The 10,555-nt window shown below is 44.8% G+C and overlaps 1 protein-coding gene across 1 annotated transcript; it reads left to right on the top strand.

Annotated features, from left to right (window-relative positions):
* The first annotated feature begins 6,691 nt into the window (after window positions 1-6,691).
* Window positions 6,692-7,954, top strand: LOC120032101 (beta-1,3-galactosyl-O-glycosyl-glycoprotein beta-1,6-N-acetylglucosaminyltransferase 3-like). The gene has a single exon (XM_038978041.1). The coding sequence runs from the start codon at window positions 6,692-6,694 to the stop codon at window positions 7,952-7,954; it is 1,263 nt and encodes a 420-aa protein (XP_038833969.1).
* The last annotated feature ends 2,601 nt before the right edge of the window (window positions 7,955-10,555 follow it).

Raw genomic sequence — 10,555 nt, 5'->3', positions numbered from 1 at the left:
AATTTGTTCATAACTGACTTGACTAGTTAAATAAAGGTTAAATATTTAATTTTTATTTTGTATTAATCTCTTTGGCCTAGAGATTAAATTCAATAAATGTAATGGGAGAACACAGCACAACTCCTTTCAGTAAATGTCAACTCCTGAATCCAAGCTACTTCTCAGCATGTTTGTGTTATTTCTAAATTCACTTAGTTAGCCTAGAGATTAGATTCAATCAAACGTTATTTATATCCAATAATTAACTTTCTAATTCAATTAACTTTATTGATACCTGTAGGGGAAACATGATGTGATTGTGATATTTCTAAATTAGGTTAGTTAGTTCTATATACTTGTTGTACTGTTTAATGTCCATTAGCATTGCATTGCTCAAGTTCTTCAGAGGAGCCTTCTGACAACTTAAATGAGATAGTGTGAACAGCCTGATGCTGAATAAAGTACAGAATCCTAAATATGACTCTGATGAACTGACATGTAAATGTTCACTGTGTGTTTTCTATCCGTTTTTATAATTTTACTGTGAACCAGAGCGCCAAAGACACATTTCCATTCTGTGTAAACTTTATGGACAAACTCGTTTTTAAAAATCTTATTAAAAGTGAAAATAGACCTGGGCCCTTATCCAGAAAGCATCTCTGAATAGGAGTGCTAATTAGATTATATGAACAGATCCTAGATCAGGACTCAGAGCAGCTTTCTGAAACTAGACCTCACCTGTCGCTGGTGTTCAGCTTGGAGCCTGTGGAAGTTCTCCTCAGTGGGTTCAAATGACAGAGGTTCTCCCGGACTCCCTCCACTACAGTCCTGCTGGAACAACTGATTAAGATCTCTCTGGGTCCTCAACTCATCCTGCAGGGCCTGCACCGTCATCTGGAGGTGCTGAGGAGAGAGAGGGGGGAGAGGAGAGAGAGGGGGAGAGAGGGGGAGAGGAGAGAGGGGGGGGAGAGGAGAGGGGGAGAGAGGAGAGAGGGGAGAGGGGAGAGAGAGGGGGGAGAGGAGAGAGAGGGGGAGAGAGGAGAGAGGGGGGAGAGAGAGGAGAGAGAGGGGGGAAAGAGGAGAGAGGAGAGAGGAGAGAGAGGAGCGAGAGAGGGGTAGAGGAGAGGAGAGAGAGGGAGGAAAGAGGGGTAGAGGAGAGGAGAGAGAGGGAGGAGAGAGGGGAGAGAGGGTGGGAAAGGGAGGAATTAAGTCAAGTGTAACAGAGGTAAGATGGTACAGAAGGAGGAAGTATTGATTGAGTACTGTGTCTATTTTCACTGTTACAGTACAATATTCAGAATTAGCGTTGGTATCTTCATCATCATCATATTGCCCTAGTAATAATGTTTCTTCATCACCCGACCATAACAGAGAGAGTTAGGCCAATATTCAGAACAAACAGTGTACTACACAGACAGCCAATCAAGGCCAGAGCAATTCCTTCTCCATCTCAACAGCAGTCATCTGACAGACAGGGGAGAACAACAATAATCACTAGTGGGTAGGGTGGTAGCCAGATGTTCATACCATCATACCGTTTCTGTACCATACCACGGTTTACGTTATTACCGCAATTATACCCAAGGGCCGCTTTTCACTAAACAATTTAGGCAACAGGGATCTTGATCCAGGAGGGGGTTGAATATCTCTGCTGTAACCAAGAAGTTTGATCTTGACATTTAGCCACTTAGCAAGTTAGCAAACCAAACGCATCGCTGGAGCCCTGAGCTGCATATCATTTATTTGACACATCTTATATTTCTATAGTTATACTCAACTAATAGTTATAAGCAGTGACGTAGCACGCACATACAGTCAGTATTTAGAAATACCCCGGTATATGGCATATCACCCAAGCCTACTAGTGGGCAGTTCTTCCTGCCTTTGATATCAGTTACAGTTTGTAGTTCTTCCTGCCTCAGTTACAGTTTGTAGTTCTTCCTGCCTTTGATATCAGTTACAGTTTGTAGTTCCTCCTGCCTCAGTTACAGTTTGTAGTTCTTCCTGCCTCAGTTACAGTTTGTAGTTCTTCCTGCCTCAGTTACAGTTTGTAGTTCTTCCTGCCTCAGTTACAGTTTGCAGTTCTTCCTGCCTCAGTTACAGTTTGCAGTTCTTCCTGCCTCAGTTACAGTTTGCAGTTCTTCCTGCCTCAGTTACAGTTTGTAGTTCTTCCTGCCTTTGATATCAGTTACAGTTTGTAGTTCTTCCTGCCTCAGTTACAGTTTGTAGTTCTTCCTGCCTTTGATATCAATTACAGTTTGTAGTTCTTCCTGCCTCAGTTACAGTTTGTAGTTCTTCCTGCCTCAGTTACAGTTTGTAGTTCTTCCTGCCTCAGTTACAGTTTGTAGTTCTTCCTGCCTCAGTTACAGTTTGTAGTTCTTCCTGCCTCAGTTACAGTTTGCAGTTCTTCCTGCCTCAGTTACAGTTTGTAGTTCTTCCTGCCTCAGTTACAGTTTGTAGTTCTTCCTGCCTTTGATATCAGTTACAGTTTGTAGTTCTTCCTGCCTCAGTTACAGTTTGTAGTTCTTCCTGCCTCAGTTACAGTTTGTAGTTCTTCCTGCCTCAGTTACAGTTTGTAGTTCGGCCTACTGCCTTCTCTCTCACTGCTTCCTTTCCCTCTCTCTCCATCCCTCAACCTTTTCTATTAGCATAGACGTGACATCAGACAACACAAAACATGGTGTCAAGAACAAGATGAAACCAGCCCGAAACTAGAAGAAGCGAGCCACCTACAGTACGATTCCCCACACGGCAGCTTCTTGTCAATGTTACTAGCTATCTGGCCGAACAGAATCACAACACACACTTCTGCCCCATGGAGAGCCATAGTAATGGAGTCTTTTTGTAGGCACTAACTCCGCCGTGGCTCGTTGGACAAAGCCTATGGAGAAATTAATGTTTTTTTCTTTAGGGTTTTGGGATAAACGCCAAAAATAAGGTCTTTGGTTCACAGGCTTCGACGTTTTGTTCTACGGGATAATCTCCAAGACATAAATTCACAAAAAGTGACATTTGGAGCGTTTCTGTAATCAAAACGAGCTTCATAATTCATAAAGGTCGTGTTAACTGACTGCTATTATCTCATAGAACAAACCGTATAAGATCTCTGAAGCCTTTGTTAAACTCAGACCTTATTTTCAGCATTTATTCCTAAACTCCATTCTTTCCCCATTTATTTTCCCCATAGGAATGGCTGAACAAACCAGCGGGGCCTCATTTCGGGGGTTTTTAGGACTAGAAGCTGGCAATCTCATTTTTTTTTTACGTTGTCAACTAACCCGTCTTTAGGCCAGAAAATGTGACACGTCACCTCCTATGCAAATGTGGGTTCTGAAACCTTGACACTTCAAGTCCGCTCCGTTGAGAGGGTGGAAACGGAGAGCGATGGGACCCTACGGTGTTCACAGAGGGCTTTGGACACCAAAATGTCACTCGGAACCTGTCCAGAACCGCTCAGTCACCCATCTAAGAGAATATTGTATGTTGTATTCAGATCCATAGATATATTTTTACTCAACCTTGTGTGCCTGTCTGTCTGCCTGTTTGTCTGCCTGTCTGTCTGCCTGTGTGTCTGCCTGTCTGTCTGCCTGTCTGTCTGCCTGTCTGTCTGCCTGTCTGTCTGCCTGTTTGTAGATGACTATATGGTGAGATCATAACATTTTAAAGGATTTTAATATTGATGTCAATGGAGGTTCAACACGGGTGTTCAAATAAATTGTAAATAAAATAGGAAATCATTTTACTGCCATTCCATGAGTCCTTTAAACATCCATGAGTCCTTTATACATCCATGAGTCCTTTATAGATCCATGAGTCCTTTAAACATCCACGAGTCCTTTAAACATCCACGAGTCCTTTATACATCCACGAGTCCTTTATACATCCACGAGTCCTTTATACATCCACGAGTCCTTTATATATCCACGAGTCCTTTATACATCCACGAGTCCTTTATACATCCATGAGTCCTTTATACATCCACCAGTCCTTTATACATCCACAGAGTCCTTTATACATCCACGAGTCCTTTATACATCCACGAGTCCTTTATACATCCACGAGTCCTTTATACATCCACGAGTCCTTTATACATCCACGAGTCCTTTATACATCCATGAGTCATTTATACATCCGTGAGTCCTTTATACATCCGCGAGTCCTTTATACATCCGTGAGTCCTTTAAACATCCACGAGTCCTTTATACATCCACGAGTCCTTTATACATCCATGAGTCCTTTATACATCCATGAGTCCTTTATACATCCATGAGTCCTTTATACATCCACGAGTCCTTTATACATCCACGAGTCCTTTATACATCCACGAGTCCTTTATACATCCATGAGTCCTTTATACATCCACGAGTCCTTTATACATCCGTGAGTCCTTTATACATCCGTGAGTCCTTTATAGATCCGTGAGTCCTTTATAGATCCATGAGTCCTTTAAACATCCACGAGTCCTTTATACATCCACGAGTCCTTTATACATCCACGAGTCCTTTATACATCCACGAGTCCTTTATACATCCACGAGTCCTTTATACATCCACGAGTCCTTTATACATCCACGAGTCCTTTATACATCCACGAGTCCTTTATACATCCACGAGTCCTTTATACATCCACGAGTCCTTTATACATCCGTGAGTCCTTTATACATCCGTGAGTCCTTTATACATCCACGAGTCCTTTATACATCCACGAGTCCTTTATACATCCACGAGTCCTTTATACATCCACGAGTCCTTTATACATCCATAAGTCCTTTATACATCCACGAGTCCTTTATACATCCATGCTATAAAAGGGGATGTCTAGAATTATAACAATATTCTAAGTTCTAAAAGTTGACCTAACTCTCTAAAGACAAGGCTCTGGACGGGTGGAAAAAGGTGACATGTAGATAATGTACCTATCTGACATCAATGGAGGTCCATAACACCGATGTTCAATATCAATCATGAACACATTGTTTTAGAAATGAATCTCAGCCTCAACTCTGCCTTTGAGACCTGGCTGTGTTTGCTGTACGAGTTGTAAAATGAGTCTAGGATGTTTGTCACGGATATCAACCTGCAGCCAGGATGTGATAAAAGATCATGTTTAACCATCAACAGCTGTCATCTAACCCCTGTAGACCTGTACAAACTGTGTTCCTCTGCATCACACCAGACAAAATATGGGTGTATAAAGGTGGCATTGTGAAATGTTGAAGGATTCATGGAACGAAAGTAAAATGATTTCAATATTCAAATAATGAGCCTATCTGGTGTCAACGGTAAAAGGAGCTGAGGGATGTTATTGTGGTCTGGTAATATGAGGTCGAAGATGTTAGTCAATAGGACTGTGACAACGCCAGTAGTGTGACATTTTGTCCATGGTCCTTTAAAAACCTGCTGTGTATAAAATATTGTGTGCAAAATGTTTGGGCTAGATATTTCAACTGTGTACGGCAAGGTAAACGTCTGACTGAACACGTTTATGATGCAGCTTTGACCCACGGCTCAAACTAGAGGAAAGACAGTTGTTTAACGTGAGAGGCTCAGTCATGTTAGGACTGTACGGCGTGTGTCACAACGCTGACCAGGAAACAAGCCACATACAGGAGCAACCATACCTAGACTGCTACAGAGCTTTTCCTCCCTGGTCTGACACGCCCACTAGAGTGTTAACAGTAAGTCCACGCCCATAGAGTGTTAACAGTAAGGCCACGCCCATAGAGTGTTAACAGTAAGGTCACGCCCACTAGTGTTAACAGTAAGTCCACGCCCATAGAGTGTTAACAGTAAGGCCACGCCCACTAGAGTGTTAACAGTAAGTCCACGCCCATAGAGTGTTAACAGTAAGTCCACGCCCACTAGAGTGTTAACAGTAAGGCCATGCCCACTAGAGTGTTAACAGTAAGGCCACGCCCACTAGTGTTAACAGTAAGTCCACGCCCATAGAATGTTAACAGAAAGGCCATGCCCACTAGAGTGTTAACAGTAAGTCCACGCCCATAGAGTGTTAACAGTAAGTCCACGCCCACTAGAGTGTTAACAGTAAGTCCACGCCCATAGAGTGTTAACAGTAAGTCCACGCCCACTAGTGTTAACAGTAAGTCCACGCCCATAGAGTGTTAACAGTAAGGTCACGCCCACTAGTGTTAACAGTAAGTCCACGCCCACTAGAGTGTTAACAGAAAGGCCACGCCCATAGAGTGTTTATAGAAAGGCCACGCCCATAGTGTATATACCATGCCCACAGACAACGCCCACTAGAGTTAAATTCCACCTCTTCCTTTTAAACAGAGGTGTGTGAGAGGTGTGTGTCATTTATTTGAGCTGTGAGGTGCTGGTGAGACACATCTTTCTGTTGCTCAGCGGTGTGCAACTCGTCCTCCTCAGCTGTGGTGTTGATAGATACTAATACCACAAAGACAATACCACATACAGGGTTCTCCCAAGGATCTTTTTTAACAAGGAGGTACTACTGAGTACAGCAGGATGGAGGACATTTCCTGCAATCTAAAGCAAAGAAATACTCCATTAGGGTGTGGTGCCAGGCCTTAAATGATTACAAATAACGTTTTTTTAAATGACAGTGGCGCAACCAGTCCACAAGGTGGCGTAGTGCAACTCTTAAATTCTTCAAGGAGAACCCTGACATAGAAAGATAATATGGACTAGTCATGGCTTCTGTTCGGTTGTCCAGGTCTCAGAGATTATTCATGAACTTATCGCTGATCCTCCTGAGTGGATCCGTCTCTCTGCTCCTCTGGATCGTTCTCAGACACCCGCCGGGCTCTGACAGGAGTCCTCTCCCCGCTCTGGACCTCCTGCCCCTGGACTACGCTGCCGACCTGCCGGCCTGCTCAGCCATCATCCAGGGAGACCTGGAGGGTCTGGAGAGGAAGCAGCTCAGCCTCCTGCTGAAGACTATGAAGAAACAGCAGCTGCTGTCAGAGGCGTTCTACCACAACGTGACTCAGGACTGTCAGAGGTACGTTACAGAACGAGCGTTCATCACCGTTCCTCTCAGTCAGGAGGAGAAGGAGTTCCCCGTCGCCTACTCCATGGTCATCCACGACAAGATTGAGATGTTTGAGCGGCTCCTACGTGCCGTGTACACTCCTCAGAACGTGTACTGCGTCCACATCGACCAGAAGTCATCCGTGGACTTCAGGACGGCAGTGAGGGCTATCGTGTCCTGTCTGCCTAATGTGTTTGTGGCCAGTAAGTTAGAGAGTGTGGTATACGCCTCCTGGTCCAGAGTGCAGGCTGATCTGAACTGTATGGAGGATCTCCTGAAGTCACCTGTCCAGTGGAGGTACCTGATCAACACCTGTGGAACAGACTTCCCCATTAAGACCAACGCTGAGATGGTTCAGGCCCTCAAGCTGCAGAACGGGAGGAACAGCCTGGAGTCAGAGACCACCGAGGACTATAAAAACAGCAGATGGCAGTTTCACCACAAAATCACCAGCAACATGGTGGTCAAGACGAACGTTAGGAAGAGCCCTCCTCCAATCAGCACCCCCATGTTCTCTGGCAACGCCTACTTCCTGGTGTCCAGGGCCTTCGTCCGTCACGTGATGGAGTCTCAGGAGGTCCGGGTGCTGTTGGAGTGGGAGAAGGACACCTACAGTCCTGATGAACACCTGTGGGCCACCCTGCAGCGCATGCCCTCTGTGCCAGGGTCTAACCCTCCGCACATCAAGTACCAAGAATCAGACATGAACGCCATTGCTCGCATCGTGAAGTGGCGTTCCCTGGAAGGAGATGTGAGGAACGGAGCCCCATATCCACCCTGCTCGGGTGTCTACAGGAGGTCCGTTTGTGTCTACGGGGCTGGAGATCTCCGGTGGCTCCTACAACATCGCCACCTCATCGCTAACAAGTTTGACCCTGAGGTGGATGATGTGGCGATCAGGTGTCTGGAGTCGTACCTGCGCTTTAAAGCTACATACCGTGTCTCACCAGGGACAGTCTGAGAGGATCTTACAAAAACTATGACATGTTAAAAGTTGTAAATACGTTAATGTGCATTTATTTGAAATATGTTTTGAAATGTATATTTCTGATAGGACTGTAAAGAGGGTTGTAAATACAGTAACGTAGGTTTTATTTAAAATATACACTGAGTGTTCAAAACATTAGGAACACCTTCCATAGTTTGTGATATATGGCCAATATACCACGGCTAAGGGCTGTATCAAGGCACTCCGCGTTGTGTCGTGCTCTATGGTATATTGGCCATATACCACAACCCCTCGGGCCTTATTGCTTATATAACTAATACTACAGAAGCAGTTGATCTTTCCTCAGTGTTTTAATCAAAGCCTGTTCAGTGTTACTGTATCAATATGGACATTCAAATAATTCATTTACAAAAACACATAATTCCACCTATAGTAATTTAATAAAAGTGACCTTTATTCAAACATAAGTTTCTCTGGAGACAGTATTAGTTCTCCATACCACCAGAGGGTGGAGGGGGAATATTTTCCCAAAACACAACAACTGTCCAGTTGGATGATTCTACCATGTTTCTTTTAGGGTGTAAAAAACATTCACATGATGTTACAAGAACGTTCCCAGAAAACATTCTGTCTGTTCTTTAAAGGGTCCCAGAACGTTTCATTAGGTATTGGGAACATTGTGTGGACATGACGAGAGATATGTTCCCAAAACACAGTTGTGTTGCTTATGAGAACGTTTGAACAATGATCTGTAATTGTTGTTACCGATGTTGTGTACAACATTTTAGTGAATGTTAGGAGAATATTCCAAAGGATATTTCATTTAGATATTTTTTGGGACAAATACAAATATTTTCTTATCAAAAGCATTCTCTCAATGTTTTTGGGATGTTATCGTCCCAATGTTAGATAAAACCCTAACTAGAACCTGATGGAATCTTAACTAACATTCTGGGAATGTTCCTGGTTTGCTGGGAAAACTCTTCTTCTTTTTTGCATGCTTAGAGAAAAACCATACCGACCACAGACACAGGCCCAAGAGGATTGTGGGTTCTCAAGTAAATATTTCAAGCGTGTAAACTCTCGCAAGGCTGCCGGCCCAGATGGCATCCCCGAGCCACGTCCTAAGAGCATGCGCAGATAATCTGGCAGGAGTGTTCACGGACATATTCAATCTCTCCCTATCCCAGTCTGCTGTTCCCACATGTTTCAATATGTCCACCATTGTTCCTGTACCTAAACAAGCTGACTGAACCAAATTACTATCACCCTGTAGCTTCCCCTCTGTCATCCTGAAGTGCTTTAAGAGTCAAGGACCATATCAGCTCCACCTTACCCGACACAACTTGAATAGCGTCCAAAAAGATCTCCACACCGCCCTATCCCACCTGGACAAGAGGAATACCGATGGGAATACCTATGTGGGAATACTGTTTATAGACTACAGCTCAGCCTTCAACACCATAGTATACCCTCCAAGCTCGTCACTAAGCTCAGGTATACCCTCCAAGCTCGTCACTAAGCTCAGGTATACCCTCCAAGCTCGTCACTAAGCTCAGGTATACCCTCCAAGCTCGTCACTAGGCTCAGGTATACCCTCCAAGCTCGTCACTAAGCTCAGGTATACCCTCCAAGCTCGTCACTAAGCTCAGGTATACCCTCCAAGCTCGTCACTAAGCTCAGGTATACCCTCCAAGCTCATCACTAAGCTCAGGTATACCCTCCAAGCTCGTCACTAAGCTCAGGTATACCCTCCAAGCTCGTCACTAAGCTCAGGTATACCCTCCAAGCTCGTCACTAAGCTCAGGTATACCCTCCAAGATCGTCACTAAGCTCAGGTATACCCTCCAAGCTCGTCACTAAGCTCAGGTATACCCTCCAAGATCGTCACTAAGCTCAGGTATACCCTCCAAGCTCGTCACTAAGCCCAGGTATACCCTCCAAGCTCGTCACTAAGCTCAGGTATACCCTCCAAGCTCGTCACTAAGCTCAGGTATACCCTCCAAGCTCGTCACTAAGCTCAGGTATACCCTCCAAGCTCGTCACTAAGCTCAGGTATACCCTCCAAGCTCGTCACTAAGCTCAGGTATACCCTCCAAGCTCGTCACTAAGCTCAGGTATACCCTCCAAGCTCGTCACTAAGCTCAGGTATACCCTCCAAGATCGTCACTAAGCTCAGGTATACCCTCCAAGCTCGTCACTAAGCTCAGGTATACCCTCCAAGCTCGTCACTAAGCTCAGGTATACCCTCCAAGCTCGTCACTAAGCTCAGGTATACCCTCCAAGCTCGTCACTAAGCTCAGGTATACCCTCCAAGCTCGTCACTAAGCTCAGGTATACCCTCCAAGCTCGTCACTAGGCTCAGGTATACCCTCCAAGCTCGTCACTAAGCTCAGGTATACCCTCCAAGCTCGTCACTAAGCTCAGGTATACCCTCCAAGCTCATCACTAAGCTCAGGTATACCCTCCAAGCTCGTCACTAAGCTCAGGTATACCCTCCAAGCTCGTCACTAAGCTCAGGTATACCCTCCAAGCTCGTCACTAAGCTCAGGTATACCCTCCAAGCTCGTCACTAAGCTCAGGTATACCCTCCAAGCTCGTCACTAAGCTCAG

This window comes from Salvelinus namaycush, chromosome 38 (assembly GCF_016432855.1).
Source record: "Salvelinus namaycush isolate Seneca chromosome 38, SaNama_1.0, whole genome shotgun sequence".
NCBI classification, from domain to species: domain Eukaryota; kingdom Metazoa; phylum Chordata; class Actinopteri; order Salmoniformes; family Salmonidae; genus Salvelinus; species Salvelinus namaycush.
The sequence above is the reverse complement of the archived record's forward strand: the minus strand, read 5'-3'. Positions and strand labels throughout refer to the sequence as shown.

What these genes read in the sequence shown, in the direction of transcription:
- LOC120032101 (XM_038978041.1), top strand. Translation starts at nt 6,692, where the DNA reads ATGAACTTATCGCTGATCCTCCTGAGTGGATCCGTCTCTCTGCTCCTC.